General features: G+C 37.3%; 2 protein-coding genes across 5 annotated transcripts in view; one reads left to right on the top strand and one right to left on the bottom strand.

Moving 5' to 3' along the window:
* The window catches only part of Cfi (complement factor I), a 42,814-nt gene extending 40,539 nt beyond the window's left edge, over positions 1 to 2,275 (bottom strand). The window contains exon 1 of one of the 2 annotated variants that reach the window (XM_046458797.2): positions 2,099 to 2,275. In XM_046458797.2, coding sequence (XP_046314753.1) covers positions 2,099 to 2,155 — 57 coding nt within the window. In that variant the 5' untranslated portion in view covers positions 2,156 to 2,275. The remainder of the gene's footprint in view (positions 1 to 2,098) is intronic. The other variant, XM_046458796.2, reaches the window with a different exon arrangement.
* Positions 2,276 to 10,060: 7,785 nt separating this feature from the next.
* On the top strand, positions 10,061 to 18,831 carry Gar1 (GAR1 ribonucleoprotein). Of its 3 annotated transcripts, XM_058583776.1 has the most exons (8): positions 10,061 to 10,384; positions 10,603 to 10,701; positions 11,023 to 11,242; positions 12,411 to 12,565; positions 13,232 to 13,291; positions 16,149 to 16,293; positions 18,075 to 18,140; positions 18,510 to 18,831. In XM_058583776.1, exons 3-8 carry the CDS (start codon positions 11,035 to 11,037, stop codon positions 18,521 to 18,523), a joined length of 648 nt encoding a protein of 215 aa, XP_058439759.1. In that variant the 5' UTR covers positions 10,061 to 10,384; positions 10,603 to 10,701; positions 11,023 to 11,034; the 3' UTR covers positions 18,524 to 18,831. The 3 variants fall into 3 exon arrangements, with proteins under 3 accessions (XP_058439759.1, XP_046314755.1, XP_046314756.1); XM_046458799.2 differs by lacking the exon at positions 10,061 to 10,384 and having other exon boundaries at positions 10,424 to 10,701; XM_046458800.2 differs by lacking the exons at positions 10,061 to 10,384; positions 10,603 to 10,701 and adding an exon at positions 10,720 to 10,818.
* The last annotated feature ends 91 nt before the right edge of the window (positions 18,832 to 18,922 follow it).

Below are 18,922 nucleotides of genomic sequence, written 5' to 3'. Positions count from 1 at the left end.
CCAGAAGGTGGTATAAAAAAATTTACTTTCTTTCATAAATTAATATTTTAAGAAGTTCTGAAATTTTCACAAATTTGATACCTTTCTTAAACTGTATTTCTTAAAGGATTTATTTTTGGAAGACTTTAATAATATTAAAGTCTTTTTCTTTAAGTGAATATTACTACAACTTATTATTTTTAACTTGTTTTTGTTCCAGAAATCAAAAAATGGATCTGAAATACTTCTTATTTTCAAAAATAAAATTTCTAATTATAAATACACATATTTTAATAAAATAAATAAAAATTTCTGAATTCTGAAATTTAGAAATATAGAAATTAGAAGATAAAATCACCAGCAATTCTGTTACCCACAGATACTGTTAACTATTTTATAATATACATTAACTTTTCAATTGTCATATATAAGTAGTTATAAGTCCGCTTGTGTATGTCTATATATCTATGCATATGTATGTATGTGTATGCATTTTTTCTATAATAAGAAAGACTGTAGTAGGGATTTTTATTTTAATAATTATATATCATTTCAATGGCTACATAATGGTTTATTTATGGATGTACAATTATTTTAATCAATTTCTATCAAAGAGTATTTATTTCTCTGTTCTGTGAAACACTGCAATGATGATAACACATTTTGGAAGTTACAACAAATGTAAACTGTATAATTCTGATTTCTTAACTAGTTTTCTTTAAATTATATAATTCTGATTTTTTAACTAGTTTTCTTTAAATAGTTGCTTCTACAAGCTGGTATTAAAAAAAATGTTCTTGGAATATTATCTCAAAGTGCTTTGACCACAAAAGCTAGCATTCACCAATTATATATAAAATAGTGTCAACATTTTTAAACTTAATAGACAACTCCCCAACATTGTCACAACGTGTCATTTCAGTTTTAACTTCCTTAGTAGCCCACAAAGCCTTCCCTCCGATCAGATGGGTAGATTAGCAGAACCTGGTACTTTGCTGCTTTCCTATGGTTGGACCTGCTGCTTTTCCTGGCTGTAAGGATTGGAAAGCATCACTTTTTCTCACCAAGGATCAAATCTAATCAAGAACTATAGGTTTCACTCAGATCCCACATGATCCATAATCTCTTTCTGACCTTTAGCATTTGTGATTTGTCCTCTCATTAAGTCTTTTGCTCTGTTTTTATAATTTTGGGCAATTAAACATATACAAATGGTTCAATTTATGAATTTTTGACTTTCTGATGCTACGAAAGCCATACAAATTCAGGAAAACTCATTACTCTTCATTGGGGTGGTGATATATAGTAGAATACACTTGTGCAGTGCTGGGCATTGGCAGTGAGCGGCAGCTCTCAGCCAGCCAAAGCAACCACAAGGCACATAATGCTCTATTGGATTTCCAGTGTTTTTTGGATATTGTGCTTTGGCAACTCCTCATGTCTACAAAGTGTCCATCATTTCAGCACAGTACTCAGTAAATTACATGAAATATTCAACACTTTACTATAAAATAGGCTTTTTATTAGACGTTCTTGCCCAACTACAAGCTAATGTGTTTCCAGCACATTTAAGGTAGGCTGGGTTATACTATGATGTTCAGTTGTATTAAATGAATTTTCAAATTATGATGGGTTTAATCAGGACTAAACTTCATCATAAGTAAGGAGTAAGGATATTCCATCTTATGATATTCCCTTTTCTTGAATATTCAAATTTAATTTAGATTACTTATTATTCTCATGTTGACATATTTACATCTTTCTATAACTTTGCTAAAAGGCTATTGAACAGAGGTTAGTCTTACTATTTTCCTAGCACTATGGCTTACATATAGAAGAAGCATGGTATATGTTTATTGATTTAATATAATGACAGTAAACTATAGCCTTGTATTAGTAAAATTCTTGTTCGGTTCACTGTCTACGTGCTTATCCAAGCATATAAAAAATGATTTTCTTAAAACTTTTAACAAAATATTAGCATAAAATACTTGCTAGTTGCTATTTACTAGCATTCTTGGTAACCAAACTATGCAATATTTAAGTCCAAATCAGATCTTAAAATTTTCTCTGTTTTCATAATCTTTAAAATAGATTATATAAATACTGAGTTACTTACCTTGCAAAAACTTAAGTGGAAGCACAAAAGTAACAAAACAACATGAATAAGCTTCATGTTGGAGGTGTCCAGGGTCTATGTCTCTGCTGAAGACTCTTGTCCATCCCAGAGAGTCTTTTGAAATTTAATTTTTAACCTCTGAAAAAATATTTAAAAAGAGCAATCCTCCTAAAGAGTTTTGTACTTTTGAACCCAGAAAGAATTTGGCTAAAATCCAAAGAGTTTTACCGTAACTGAAACCAAAAATGGCCTTCCTAGCAAATAGCTGAAGGAGGTGACCAATAGAAACTTCCTCCTCCAGAAGGGAGTGATTGCCCCACCTTGTTAAAGACAAATGCCTCACTTCTGTTTTCTGGGGAGACAGAAACTACACTGGAAGCAAATTTCTTGTTTTTTGTAAAATAAAAATTTTAATTTTTTTCCTTAAAGACATGAAGATGGAAAAATAAAATTTTATCATATTGAAAACTATGCAACATACAAGCAAAATTCTCAAAAACACAACTCTTTTATTATGTGTTTATTGTGTTGTGACCAAGTTATATCCCCTAAGCACTGAAAACCTTTTGAGACAGAGCTTGGTATATAAGAATATTATTAGGGATCAATACCTGTAGAAGGAAGGGTGGGATAATAAGCAGAGGAAGAACTTCTATGCAGCTTCAAAAGAGCTTTGGCCTGCTGGTAGAGCAAATGTGTGATCTGTTAGTGTCCCTGGGTCTGGCAGAAATGGAAGGGGCTTTATATCTTGATTTTCTTGGGGTATAATGGTGACCTGATGTGGGAACCAGGAAGGGCATACTCTAAGGTGAGGCAGTTCTCTGTAGCTGAGGAAGACTCTGAGGGATGTGATAATTCTTTGCTGTCAGGAAATGTCTTTTTGCTGTGCTGAGGATTGAAATCAGGGTCTACCACTAAGCCACACCCCCATCTCTAGGAGAAGGTGTATTCCAACCATACTCTTCACAGCCAGGTAGCAAGATTTTCTTTGAAGAGGGATCTAGAAACTAATTTCTGTATCTTTGAAAATCTTATACCTTTTAGATCTACTTTTCATATATATTCCAAGAGTGTCTCTTTCAAAATTCCTGTGGCCCTCTTTTCCTGAAAGGAAACTTAGAAGAGGGAATTAGTGGAAAAAACTATAGGCCCTGCTCTTGCAGTTGATATTGGGCTACCATTGATACTCATCCTCTGTCTCCTCTCTATCCATTCCAGAGTCCCTTCACCTTTGGTGGTTTCCACCTTTGCTGGTTTTAGTGGCTTACCTGATGGTATAATCCACAACCTCTTCTAGGAGTTGTCAAAGCCCCTGGGTAGTATTCTTTTCTCAGACCAAATTGCTGTTACTATTCCTTTACTGTCACAAGAGTTACCCCAACAGATCAGGTAGATTTCACACGTATTCCTTCCTGCCCTAATTGTAATTACAGTAGCCCTCATCCTCTGGATGAACAGGGTCAATTACCCATCAATATAGTGACTCCTTTTCTTTCCTGCTAGTCTCTAGACACAAGGATCCCAATGTGCACCAGGCAGAAACCTTAGATTATATTTGTTCAACAGGATTCTTACTGTGCTCCTGGTGAAAGTGTGGTTCTTTGGGGATCAAGTCCTCTAACCCTACAGAGTCTATACTATTGGGGTCAGGAAGCACAAAGCCCCCAGTTGGTCTTTGGGAATGATGATAAGCATGGTCATTCCTACCTCTATCCTTCATGTTACTAGACCTATGTATCCGTCCTATTGGTAATACAATGCTATATATAAGTCTGATTATATATACATAATGCTCCCTGTAGAATAGCACCCTGTTCTTATAGGATACTGCCTTTAAGTAGCACCCCAGCTTTGCATTCTGGAGGCCACTCCAATGTTAACCCAACTTAGGGTAGTGTGATATGTGATATGACTGGTGGATTGCATGGTCATAAGCCAATTCTTGCATTTCTTTTGCTATCAAGTGTGTACTCTCCTTAGATCCTTGGGATCCCTTGCTGGAAAATTAGACACTCTGTCACCATGGTACTAACTGAACCCCTGCAGGAAGAAAAAGGACACCCACATTGAGATGCACAGTGGTAAGGTGTAAGTTCTTTGAGTAAGACCCATGGACAATGGAGTGTAAAATTAGTTTTTCTTTAAACAGATAAGAAGTGCAGCTCCCATAAAGGCAGGGTCCCAAATGGGTAACATCTGAGTTGCTGCTGTCTAGAGATTTATATGGTATTGCTGAAGGTGAGCTTTAAAGCTATTTGCGGTTGACTTTTGAGGAGTTTCTCCAATCAGAATGAGACACTCAGTGATCATGTGTCCCTTGTCCAATCAGGATGCTAATCATGGATCAGGATGTTCACCAGCTTATTCATATGCATGGCCCATCAGATGCTTTGTACACAGAATTGTTGCAATGTAGGTCCTAATGACAGCTCCTGCTTTCACCATCTATTCCTGCGAGCACATACCACTGGCCATTCTAAGATTGAAAGGATCATAGGTAGTTAGTTTGTCACCAAATGGCTAGTTGGTCTCCTTGATAAATTGTGCCATCTTGTGGGCACAGCACTGGGTTCTTGCTGTTGGATGGGGCATTTGTTGATGGCAGGGCTCAATGATTCATGGAGGTCCATGTTCTGTTTTCATGGGTCATCTCCATCCCTGATTCCATCATCATTTCATTCTTGTGCCCATCATGTCAGCACTGGGGAACTGATGGCTGAGAATGGTTAATACCAAACTGGCATTTTCAAAATTATTTATGATTTTTTCCTCTAGCAGATGCATCAGTGAGCATGAACATATGTTATAAAGATTTCCTGCTAACTCCCATATATACTCCATATTTCAATCCCAGAACTTTTTGTTCTTGAACTTCAAATATTTTTCATTCTACAAAACAAAGATGATCAGGCAATTGTCTAAGGCTCCATATATAATCTGACCCCAGTCCACTTTTGTTTTCATTTGGAGTGGATGATCAAGTGTGCCCCCCTTAAGTTCTGCCTCTAGGAAGGATTTTTCCTCACCAATGTCTTTCAAAAGTACCCATGTGATTGTAATACAGATGCTGCCTATTTTTGACTTGTACCTGCATGCTAAGCAAACCCATTGCAAGTTTTTCTCTCCTCCTTCAGTTGGTTTTTCTCTCTTCCTTAAGTAGATTCCCCATATAGCCATATGTGTGACCTGTAAGGGAGGGGCATGGGCATCCATTTGGATGATCCCCAAATAGTTCTGGGATACCTGCTAAAAGTACCTTGCTTGTAGCCTCTGGTGGTGTTTGTGTTTGGTTGTAGATGTCATAATACATTTTGGGGGCTGGGTATGTAGCTCATTGGTACAGCATTTATAGAGCATGTGCCAGGCCCTTCAGTCCAGCTCCAGCACTGCAAAACATAAAAATAAAAGATACATTGTTGCTATATCTGCCTAATCTTATGCTTTGTAAATCTGTGAGGACCCAAGTACTCAATTGACAGAAGGCAGTTCTGGCCACATGGTGACATAGTGTCCCATGCTCCCTTTATTCCTCCCTCACAAGTTATATCAGATTTTCTATAAAGCAGTTCCTGTAGCATTCTGGTGCGAGCCATCAGTAGTGTCCAGGTTGGGCCAGGAGCAAGTGTCCCTTGTGGTTTAAAGTGAGGTTGCAGAAGAGTTTGTTGTGTGTGGTTTTGGGAGAATGGTGTGGGCGGTTGGGTGGAGAAGAGATCAGTATTTAATGCTTAATTTTAGAAATGTGACCCTGAAGGCATACTGTATTTTAATGGTACCTATGTAAATAAAACATGGACACACACAAAAAATAAATAAATAAAGCAGTTCCTGTAAGCTGAAAAGGGGCATGGGCATTTATCAGGGACCAGAAGCGCACAATTATACCCTCAAATGGAGTATAATTCTCTGCTGCATATGGTATGGCCTTGTTCCAGAACTCTAATCCCAGTTTTCTTCAAACTTCCTGACCACCTGGAGATAATAAATAACCTTAGTAAAAGTTTTTTCCTTCTTATTGCACTTCTTACCAAGGATGACAGCCTAAGTCCTGTGCTGTTCTTATCAACAAAAGTAGTCTTAATAAATGGTTTGCTGTAACGTCCTTCTTTGCACTTAAAAAAGAATTTGTAAAAACCAATATCCCTCACATGACACCATTTGGGGAAATGCAAATTCTATGCTGTTAGAATTCATTACTACCAGATGATCATCTTCATATTGTCTTGAAAAAACTGTTTTCAGATTCAGTATTTTTTGACTTGCTTTATAGGTTCACAATACTTGATTACCACCTGTGTTTTACAAATCTTTCAATTCAATGTGGTGAATTGTGAGGACGAAGTGGGAGAGAATTGTAAGCCTCAGTAATTCTGATAAAAAACATAGAATTGTGATGAAGAATCCCCAACTAATAAATGCAGCAATGGCTCCAGCAAAACTGAAAAAGCACTTAACTACAAATCATAATAAAGGAGAACTACAAATCATAGAAAGGAGAATTACAAATACTATCCAGCTAATGACATTCCTGGATTTATTTCCTTTTTTGATGTAGCTGTAGTTCAGAGGTAGAGCGTATACTTAGCATACAAGAGGCCCTGAGTTCAGTCCCTGGAACCACAACACAACTCAACAAAACAAAACCCTAGGATCTGAAACACTGCCCCTCAACCCCCATGTACCAGCGACTGAGCCCAGATCCCAGATCCTCATTGTAGCAAAAGCTATATTTTTATTCTAAGACAGGATCTTGCTAAGTTGTCCAATTTGGCCACAAACTTGTGATCCTTCTGCCTTAGCCTCCAGAGATGATATACAGATATAAGCCACTACACCTGGCCTGAATTTCTGACCTATAGAAATTGTGCAAAGTGATGTTTGTTGTTTTAAATAATTAACTGTTGGGTAATTTATTATAAAGAAAAGGTACTAATACAGATTTTGGTTCTTAACAGGATGCTTGAGTTGGAAAATGAATTGTAGGAGTACTTTTCAGAAAATAGAAGGTGAGGGCTGGGGATATAGCTTAGTTGGTAGAGTGCTTGCCACACATGCCCAAGGCCCTGGATTCAATCCCCAGTACCATTAAAAAAAAAGTAATCCAGATTTTTGTCAGCTTTGAAGATGAAGAATGGCTGCAGAAACTAGCTACTTAGCAGATATCTTTCATCAAATGGACTAGTTGAACAAGTATTTTCAAAGCTCTAGAGAAAATATTTGGACTCACAGTGATAAGATTCCTAGGTTTAAATGGAAATCAAATTGTTGGAAAAGTCATATTGCAAATAGAAATCTTGAAATCCTTCCATTGCTGCTTGGATTTGAGAGCGAGGAAGTCTCAAGTCTTACTGAAAACCACTTTGGGAAGATTGCAGAACAAAATTGAACAGGTTAAATAATATTTTCCTTCTCCTTTGACACACTGTTTCACTGGATGACTGCCCCTTTCCCTGAATCTTATCATCCTGAGCACCTGACTTTGACAGAAAGGGAAGAACTTTATAAGTTTATGACTGTAAACAGATGAAATGTACTGATTTTCCCTTCTCTAAACTTTGTTCTTCTGTGAAAGAAAAGCATTCGGTTGTTCATTAGGAAAGGAATGATCATTTTGCCATACTTTTCAACTTTTTATTTGTGTGAGAAAGCTTTTTTTGTTGTTACTGAATGAGCATCATGAGTAAAGACAGAAACTATCTCATTTCAGTTGAAAATGAAATCTATGTGCCAATTTCAAGTTCAACTTAGAATGGGTGTAAACACAACAAAAGACAAGATTTCACACTGAACAAACACATTTCATCATTTTCATTTTAAAATGACTCTTGTGCATATCCAGGCTTATAAAAACAAATCAACATTCATTAAAATTAAAATAAAAAGCTGAAGTTTTCTCTCTCATTTACTTTGCATTAGTTAATATTCTTTGTGAGTTATTATTCTTATTAGCTTATAGATTAGGCAGATAAATCAGATTCACAGAAAAACATCATTCTGTATTCAAAAGAGCAGAGATGTACAAGAACGTAAATGTACTGAATATCATTGAACTATACATTTTAAAATGATGAGGATGGTAAATTTTACGTGTATTTTGCCACAGTTAAAACAAAAGCATTGACAGTTATTATCTGATCATTGTTTCTGACTTGCTTATCATGCTATTTTGTGTGACGTGTGTGCATGTGTGTGTGTGTGTGTGTGTGTAGGTTTTTTTTTGAGGTGGCTCTGGAGTCAGGAAAATTATTTCAGGAGTTCCTCCAGGGTGAAAAAATAGAGATTGGTCTAGTAGATGGGAAATGGAACTTATGCTAGCTAGCAAAAGGAAGCAATTGACAAAGAGAAAGAGAAGAAAGGCAGCAATGCTGGCTTGATGGGACAAAGGGATGGTGTAAGGCACAGGGGGGGAAAAGTTAATTACATAGAAGGCATAATTGATAGAGAGGTTTTACTTAGATTTGTTGCTAAAGGAAATGGGAATGATATAAGGAAACTTACTAAGTTCAATATGTCATCAAATGCAGTACAGATTGGAGGAAGAAGTTAAGCCTGAAAGTATTTAAGATAATAAAGATGTTCATAATGTGAGAAGATGCCATTACTCACTGTTATTATTTCTGAATATTTGAATTCTTGTAGAATTGTATTGGATTATTCAGGGCAGGAATAAGACAAGGAAGCATGAGTGTCAAGAGGCCTATAATCAGTTGCTGACAAATACAAAGTTATTTTGGAAGAAATGAAAATAAATTGATAGCTTTGGATAAAAGAGATTGCAACCAGGCTGGGGTAGGGATGGTGGTAGTGATGGTAAGCAAGGAGGAGAGTGCTCAAAGGTCTGAGTTCAGAGATTAGAAACCAAGAGTATGATGCTACCATGAAGACATATAGGAAATGGAAAGATGAACAATTTGGGAAGAGGATAGGGTGGAGGTAGGAGGGACAATAAAGGACTGAGGATTGTGAGAATCAAAGTTTTAGTCTGTTGTTCTTACTAGCTGGTGAAGGTATTTCACTTCTCTGAATGTCGAGTATTTATAAAGTAGTTAGGTAACAGGTGATCTTAAAGTTCTTATATAAGTTCAATGGTTTTTATCATACTGGAGTTGGAGATAATAGCGGGACACCAAATGGAAATAGAAACACCAAACTTAATGTTAAATTGCACAACACAAAATAGAGCAGGGAAGCTGGGCCCGGTGGCTCAGGAGGCTGAAAAAGGAGGATCAGAGTTCAAAATCAGCCTCAGCAATAGCGAGGCGCTAACCAACTCAGGGAGACCCTGCCTCTAAATAAAATACAAAAAAAGGGCTGGGGATATGGTTCAGTGGTCGAGTGCCCCTGAGTTCAGACCCTGGTACCAAAAAGAAAAAAAATATACAAAGTAGGGCAATTATGAATAATTCTATACCTGTAAGATGTACAGAATTTAAAGTGCATTTATCAAATTTGAATTAAAATACACTCAACAAATTCCTTTTCAGGGCTATTAGGTGCCCACTATATTTAGTGTAGACATACTGGGACTCCCAATATTTCCATAATAAAGTTTACAAACTGTCTTTCAAAATTCCATTTACAATAACGCTCTGAAATAGGGTACCAATCTCCACCTTCTTTCAAAGGGGCAGTAGACTGTGTCAAATATCAAGGAAAGATCATAGAGGTTTAACATAAAAAAGGAGGTCAACCAAATATAATAGTTAGAGATCACTACCTTTACTAGTGAGGGAATTTTGGTCAATGTGGGGATTATGTCAGATACCAAAAGCTTACGGAAAAATGAGGAGAAACTTCTATTAATCCCATCTGTGCTCAAAACGTCGTACCTGATGAATGAATCAACTGTACTGTACAAAAGATTAAAAGGTAAGTTTGGCTTCCTATCAGATAATAATTTCTTTAAACATATACACTTTTCTTTCTTTAATGAAACCAGAGGATAAATGGAGAGGCACAGTTCAGCCGACAAGGGCGTATATTTCAAAAGATCTGCAACAAACAAGAGCCTTGAAAGAATGCAAGCACTTCCGCCAGCTGTGACAGGTTGATATGGCCAGACCCACCTCTGGGCAGAGCGCGGCCTGGAACCATGGTCACACTTCGCGACCACGAATGAACGAGGTTAAAGACCGGTTCTCCAGGCTGAGGGTGGGAAGAGAACCACACGAGAGAGCAAAGACTGAAGGAGCGCAACCTCGCCTGACACTTAAACGCCCGACTTCTGGCAAGAGGAGGCGGGTCCCTAACTCCGCTATCTCCTAGGGCAACACGACGGCAATACTTCCGGTAACGTCCTGACGTAATGGTTGCCGTTTCGCTTTACTTCCGCTTTCTCTTGCTAAGCAAGTTGATCTTACTGTCGTAAACTCCTGGTTGGAGTTAGATATTGTTGCTTCTTTTCCGGCTTTGAAGGCTTGTTTAGAAAGGCGTCAGTGTCGCTGCCTCTCTCCGTGACTGGCTCTTTTTGCAAACCAGTAATTCGAGTTTGTATTTTTTTTTTAAAGTCTATGCCGTACGGTGGCCGAGGAGGTTCCAGCTCGGCGGAAGTGTCCTGCGGGTGGGTGTGAACGTAAAGGCCCGGGCCAAAGGTGCACGTGGCGGCGGTGAGTGGTCAGAGAAGCAAAAGGGTCAGATAATGTGGGAAGCAGAACGCAGCTGCGGGAGGGAGGGAGGAAGAAAGGCAAGCAGCTTGAAGACCTTGCTTCCTACTTGGGAAGGAGGTAGTAACCGCGGGCGGCGAGGCTGGTGTGTGATCGCGCGGCGCTCCTGGGGCCATGGGAAGATAATATTGGCGGTGTGGGCGAAATGTCAGGGATGCTGTCATAATTGTTCTTTTTTATGGTGTTCTGAGCGAGGCGCAGGAATATCACATGTGTATTCGTAGACCACAATGATCATAAGGTACTTACTGTTTTTTCCACCAGGTAGGAAAGATCATGTCTTTTCGAGGCGGAGGTCGTGGTGGCTTTAACCGAGGTGGTGGTGGTGGCGGCGGCTTCAACCGTGGTGGCAGTAGCAACAACCACTTTCGAGGTGGAGGAGGCGGCAACTTCAGAGGCGGCGGCAGAGGAGGATTTGGACGAGGGGGTGGCCGAGGAGGCTTTAACAAAAGCCAAGATCAAGGACCTCCGGAACGTGTAGTCTGTATGTCGTCTTCAAAGTTTATTTAGCCTGTTTGGAGAAGTGGGGTTTGTTTGTGGGTTTGTTATCAGCAAGTATGAATGATAGTTGGATGCTCCGAAAAGGAGTATGCAGCTTGGGGTGGGAGGTGCTAGAAACTGACTTAAAATGGTACTGTAGTTAAAAAGATATTAGAGAATGTACTATGGAACTTGAGCTTAGGCTGAAAAGATTAATTAGGCATTAATGGATCCTTACCCCTTTTTACAGATGAGAAAATTGATTCAGAATTAAGTTTCTTTGCTAGGGTTTTAAGTGAACGGAGCCTCACTAAGAATGGGTGGATCCGTGTGAAGATGGTTCAGGGGGGGGCATAGCTCAATGCAGTGGTCCCAGCTCACAGGCTGTTATAACAATCCTTACGTGAGACATTGAAGTCTTGATTTAGGATGACAACAGTGAGGAAAAAATGGAAGGGTTAGGTGGAAAAGACTTGAAGGGAAAAAAGTAAGTAGAACTTGACTGATATTAGAAATGAAAGGTTTTGAGCTTGGATAGGGAAGGAGAGTTAATTTTGCAGGCATGTGATGAGTGTTCTATTTGGGGTAATAGAAATAGAGTTAGATATTTTGGGGCTGTATACTTGCCTGAAAATGATTAAGAATCATTGGCAAAGAGGTGGTAGTGGGAATGGGTTCTAGGAAAGGAGAGGGAAAAAGACAAGAACGGAGACTGATTTACATTTAAGGGTTGGGGGAAAGAGGAAAAGATCAGGAAAATAAAGCGTAGTGTTTGATGAAATTGGAATAGTTATAATAAGATTACTTACAGTTGAATGGTCTCAGTGTGTCAGTCAAGCACTATTCTAAACTCTTGACATTTATTATTCCATTTAATCATGTGTTGGTGTAGATACAGCTTATATGTTATTATCCCCATATTAAAGAGAACACTAAAGCAGAGAGAAAGTGAAGACCTTTCCCTAGGTCACCTTAACTAGTAGCTGTGGCTACTAGCTGTAAGTTGTGGAGTGGGCATGTCAGCTCAAGAAGTCCACACTGTTAATGACTGTGCTCTTCTGTCTCAGAAGAGAGCAGGTATAGTGAAATTTCAGACAGTTAAGAAATCAGAGACATTGGCCAGTATCCTTTGATATAGTTTCATATATTCATATTTTCTTGTTCTATTTCAGTATTAGGCGAGTTCCTGCATCCTTGTGAAGATGACATAGTTTGTAAATGTACCACAGATGAAAATAAGGTGCCTTATTTCAATGCTCCTGTTTATTTAGAAAACAAAGAACAAATTGGAAAAGTGGATGAAATATTTGGACAACTTAGAGATTTTGTATCCTTTTTAATTGGATAACCTGGTAATTTCACTGACCATGAATTTATTATCTCCCTCCCCCTTTGCAATTAAATAGTCATTAAATTTAACTTCTTAATTAAGATAGCATTTCCAGGTGTGGTGGTCCATGCCTGTAATCCTAGCATCTTGGGAGGCTGAGGCAGGAGGATCCCAAGTTCAGGGTCAGCCTAGGTATCTTAGTGAGACTGTCTCAAAAATTTTTTTAAAAAAGGACTAGGGTTGTAGCTTAGTGGCAGAGCATCCCTTGGTTCAATCCCCCAAAGTAAAATACATACACATACATGAATAAATCAGTATTACAACAGGTTGGATCATAAGGAGAATGAAGAGGGGGAAAAAGTATTCATTTATATGACCTGAAATAAAGCCCTAGAAAAATGACTTTCTTTTTGGAAAATTTAGAAATTATGAACTTTTAGATAAGAGCTACAGGATTAAATTGGTTTCATTGCATATTATGGTGCTGCTGGAATGGTATGGTATGTTTTGTTTTTTAAAGAAAACTTCCATTTCCTCTGGGAATCCATTTTTTCTCTTTTCGATATATGTTTGTACCTTGTAACTTTGTTTATAGAATGATAAATGAATTCAGAAGGCTTAGTATCTTCATCTTAATTTTTTATTCCTTAATAAAATCAATAGTATTTTTCAGTTAAATTGTCAGAAAACATGAAGGCAGCTTCCTTTAAAAAACTACAGAAGGTGAGTCAAGCTTACAATACTTAGGATCCTTGGTTTTATAAGGGAATGACATACCTTTGGATAGTACTACTTGGTGCACTTCAGTCTCCCCCATTGTATCACTAGTGAAGCTCTTAACCTAATCAATCCCAAGTTTTCAATTCTGCAAACATAATAAATGTTTGACTATTACTTTGAAGTTACCATCAGTGGTGTATTTGTTGCTTAATTTAAGTTTTTATAGCTATTCTCTATCTGGGACAGTGGGACAAAATGGGTTAAAGTGAAATGTTCTATATTATAAACATTGAGCTTACTGATCCTTTCAGAATGTACTCCTTGCTCATGTTAGCAAAATCTATAAAAATCCAGAGGATTTTTTTTTTTAAATTATTAAAATGTTTAAGGGCTGGGGATGTAACTCAGTGGTAGAATACTTGCCTGGTATGGGTGAGGCCCTCAGTTGATCCCCAGCTTCCTCCCCCACCCCCCCACCCCTCAAGAAAAGTTGCATGAGCAAACATTCTAAGTAAAATGTTACATTGTAAAACATCTGGAAAAAGATGGATATTAAAAGTATTTCAGAAGTATTTTCATAACAAGATAAATGTTGTGCAGGAAATATATAGGTTCCCATTAGAATCTTTATAGTGGGGCGAGATTTAGAATGGGCTTAAAGTTGAGACCTGAAAGTTGACTAGGAATGAGTCTCAATACTGATGGCACTTCAGAGTTATCTAAGGGGGAGGTTTTAAGATGTCCTTTTAGGTCCCATTCCTAGAAATTTGACCCAGTTGCTCTTAGTAGGGGTCAGATCCAAGCTCCAGGATAATTTTGATGTAGTTAGACAATGCGCTTAGAAACCACTGAGCAATCAAAGAGGATGAAGTACAGTCTAAGTAAACTGCAAAATCTCAGTAAGCCACGTAAGTATTTAAAAGAGGTGGACCTATGGTGTGGGCATAGAACCTCTAGGAGAAGTGGGGAAAGATGTGAAGTAAAATTGTGAGATTGGAAGGAGCTTGATTACTCTAGGTCATCACAAAGAGTTCAGATTTTAACTTTTTTTCCCCTTTTAAATTATAAGATAATAACATTTAAATTTATTCTTTAAAAAGTCACTATGGAAAAATAGAAAAGCACATTGGAAAGGAATCAGTACTTTGTGTGAAGGGGCCCAGTAGGTTGTTACAGTAGTCTTACAAGAGGTATTTTTGGCTGAGGGAAAGACAGTTGAAATGCAGAAGAGTAGGTGGATTTAAGAGAAATGTAGGTCATCGTATCAATAGGACTTGGTAACTGACTAGCTATTGAGGTTGAAAAGGTTGAAAAAAAAAAACTTCAGCATGTTTATAGATGGTGGCACCATTTACTGAAATGAGCAACTATGGAAAAGAGAGAATTAAGGGGAAATAAGGAGTGGTTTTGGACATAATGCGTTTAAGGTACTTGTGAAATAGTCCAATGGTCAGGAGTTTAAAGGAAGGATATGAACTAGAGATGAAACTTGGAAGTTGTCAGTGTACAGGCAGTTTATAAAACAGTCTAAAAGAATGAGAAGAAAAAACATGGATGAAGAGCTTTAGGGTACTTCCCAAATGTAAATGTCCTAGCGGAGATTAAGAAATATTTTCTGCAGAAAGGGAGTCAAACTACAAGCATGTTTAAAAGTAGTATCCCAGGAGAATGGAGTGTTTACGAGAGGAGTTGCTCAGCTCTGGCAAAATGCTGTAAAGTCTTCTTTGGGTTTAGCAACATGGAATTCAAGTAGCCAGTGGAATGGTAGACCCAGAAGCTAGATTGGAATAGGAAATGAGATGGAAACTATGCCTTGTTGCTAGAGGGTCCCTGGAGCTGAAGAGCCTAGAAAGAAACTGTGCTGAGATAGGCTTCTCATCTAGCAACCTGGGTAAAGAAAAGTACCTGTTATAGTCACTTGAATTGATTCATATCCTTGCTGTTTCTTACAGTATTATTAATTTGAGGATTTAGTATTTCATATATGTGTGTGTGTGTGTGTGTGTGTTTTCCCCTAAATCACAGGTACTAAGTTGGGCACATTGTATTTCTTTTGGTTTCCAGTCCAGTGTTATCTGTTTTAAGTTCAGGGTTTCTTTATCCAACTTGGGATAAAGTCTGGAAACCAGTGCCACCTAGTTGAGCTTTCTGTGATGATGGAAGTTCCTGCCCAGTACAGTAGCCACTGGCCACAACATAGCTATTGAGCACCTGAAGTGTGACTTACGAGACTCATGAACATAATTTTTATTCTCACATTTTAATCATTAAATAGCAACATGTGGCTAGTGGCTGCCAGACTGCACATGTAGATCTAGACAATAGTTTTGAGATGATGGGTCACAAAGAGAAGGGTAACAAAGGGATATGTAGAGAGGACTACAGATATTATTATAACTAATATATTACAGTTTTGAAGCCTCTGATTGTGTTTTGTGTAGAAGACCCGGGAGAGAACATGCTTCCTTAAAATTTTATCAGCTCCAAAACGTCCTTAACTCCAGATAAAGGATGGGGTTAGTTTCTGTATATCATTCATTACTCAATGTGTTCAGGAAACATTGATGTGATCCCTTGTAATAGTCTTGAAAGCTGGTACGCCAATGCTTTATTTTAAATTTTATGCTCAATTTTATGTGTGTAATGCTTCTTAGGTGGTTTATGTACATTACTTTTTGATCCTCACACAATCATGCCTTATTGTCTACATTTTACTGAAAACCAAGGTACTAGAAAAGTAAGTCCTTGCTCAGAACTACACAGTAATAAGTGCTAAGAATAAGATTTGAACCTAAGCAGTTTTCATTATATTGTATTGTCCCCCAGGTTATCTTACAAATTGTTTGTATTAAATTTCCAGTTTTATATAGACCCATTTAAGTTGCTGCCGCTGCAGAGGTTTTTACCTCGACCTCCTGGTGAGAAAGGACCTCCACGAGGTGGTGGCCGGGGAGGCCGAGGAGGAGGAAGGGGAGGAGGTGGCGGCAGAGGCGGCGGTAGAGGTGGTAAGTTACTTATGGGAGAAAATTTCTAATGAGACTTCATAGCCACAGCTGATTCATGTAGTACAATTTAATTTTGTATATAGGCAAACTTCCCTTGTATTTATTTATTTTGGTAAAACTTCTTTCAAGTATTGGCAGATTGTCCATAGTAATAATGCTTTGTTTCAGTTATTTAAAAAGAAAAAAACCTTAACAGTTCACTTTTGAGCGATGTTTAACTCTTAGGTTATTTTATCTCTTGGTTTTCTTAGGGAGTTTCATAAAGTACAGTCATTTGTTACTTAATGGCAGATAAATTCTGAAAAATTCCTCATCAAGCAGTTTCATTGTTGTGTGAATATTAAGTGTGCTCACACAAATCTAAATAGTATAGGTCAGTCACCCAACGTGGCTTCTTGACACAGTTGAGAGATGGTAAACATGAGATGTATGGGGCTAATGCTGGTGTCCGATGGCATTGTTTTACAGTAAGCTTTTTTATAAGTAGGAGTATACTATAAAATTACATTAAAAAGAATAATAAACACATAAGCTAATAATAGATGTTCATAATCATTATCAAGTATATACCAAGTTGTACGTTCTATACTTTTATATGACTGGCAGCACAGTAGGTTTGTTTATATCATTAATACCATAATTATGTGAATAATGCATCAGTTTACAGTGTCACTGGGCAATAGGAATTTTCTAGCTCCATTGTAATTTTATGGGACCACTGTCTTATACATGGACTTTGTTGACCAAAATGTCATTGTACACTATATGACTGTATGATTATCTTAACTGAAGTTTAGTTTCTTAGATAATTGTCATTGTATATTGACTGTATGCTGAGAGCTGGTCTTACTCTTACTATCCATGTACATTCTTTCAATAATTAGCAAAGATTTTTGAGATAGGTGATGTTCTGATTTTGTGTATGAGGAAATGGAGTCTCTTAGAAGTTCATTTGCCATAATCAGTTGGCAGACCCAGAATTAAAACCCATGGCTTTGATGTTATGCTGGGAACTGTTTGTAATATTGGTGCTGTTTGACTTGTAATGGGGTTACATCCCTATAAACCCAGCCTAAATTAGAGATTTCCAATCTAGTTGAAAATCCACTTAGTATACCTAACCTGCCATACATCATCGCTTAGCAACACAGTACGCTGTACAGTAACTATTGAAATTTCAAGGTTTATTAGCACCCGAGCATCACCTATGGTACATATGCAGCTTGGTTAAACTTCCACATGATATTTTCTGTAGTATCCCCAGAGCAAAACTACCCATACCTGCTCCCATTTGTTTTTAGAATAAATGGTTTTAATCAAACTATCCTTAGTTCAATTAAAAGTATTTACATAAGCAAAAGCTAAGGTAAGGACTGGGGTTGTAGCTTAGTGGTAGAGCACTTGCCTAGCATGTCTGAGGCACTGAGTTCAATTCTCAGCATCACATAAAAATAAATAAAAGTCCATTAACAACTTAAAAAATGTTAGAAAATATTTTAAAAGTTGAGATAATCATACATTTAGCAATAGTGCTTAATCATACTTTGACAAGTTTTTCTGATTCATAACGATGGAGTCCTGTCTAAAGTTGGTAATCTGAGGTTTGCCCTCCTGCCTGATTGGAGAACTGCTACAGTTTCTCCATTTTTATCTTTGAAAAAAAATTTATGTAAGATAATAGGTGAATCTATATTTGTTCTTTTTAATTATAAGAATTGTATCTTTGTTGGCTTATCAGCAAGTGAGAAGCTACAGTTATTTAATAAAATTTCCCCTTTTAGGTGGATTTAGAGGTGGAAGAGGAGGTGGTGGCTTCAGAGGAGGAAGAGGGGGTGGTGGTTTCCGAGGTGAGTATAAGAAAAAAATGTCTTTAATGACTGAATTTTTAGGATTGATACTATCTGCAATTTTCTTCTTTTAATTTTCTCTCTGCTAGCAAGTAAATAGAACATTGTGGTATTCTTTGCTTTAGACTAATTTTTGGCTTCATTTTATATCCTTTTTTTCCCTCTTTTAAATTTTTTCTTGTATTTCTAACATTTTGCTGTATTTTTAATTTGAAAATCAAAGGTATAGTATGAATGACAGTTACATTTGGTAAGGTAAATTTACTAAAATTATAGGACTAATGTTGATTTTAAATCTGAGATTTGGTTAATACTTATATTAAAAATCTCTTTTCTGGTCCGTTAACACTTTAATTTTCTCTTGCCCAGGGAGAGGACATTAGATATAGCATCTGACAGACTTCATCAGTTGACTTCTGCTTTAACTGCATGATCTGCTTCTGCTCTGGATTGGAAACTGATGTCTTGAGCAAGTCTTGGAAGATGTAGTCATTTTGTGACAGTGGAGTTGGTGTGTCAGTGTTATGCATAAATGAGTGCAGCAGAACCATCATTTTAGCTCTGAAAGAGCAGAAATAAGTCTTTATATTTTGTATAGTGCCTGGTACTCTGTGGGTGCTTAATAAATGGAAAGGAGTTTTCATTTGAATCATATATGAATTTTTTAAATAAAATGTTTTATTCCTTTAAATTATTTAGTGTGTTTATTGAACCAAATCTAGTTTTTGAAATTTGAAGGAACAACTAGAGCTTAAACCCAGTGAATTACAGATAGAAAAAAA

Source organism: Marmota monax, unplaced genomic scaffold (genome assembly GCF_021218885.2).
Source record: "Marmota monax isolate L192 unplaced genomic scaffold, Marmota_monax_Labrador192_F-V1.1 WCK01_AAM20220418_F8-fsc00002, whole genome shotgun sequence".
In the NCBI taxonomy this organism is placed as follows: Eukaryota; Metazoa; Chordata; class Mammalia; order Rodentia; family Sciuridae; genus Marmota; species Marmota monax.
Note: the sequence above shows the minus strand (reverse complement) of the source record. Positions and strands in the feature narration are given on the sequence as shown.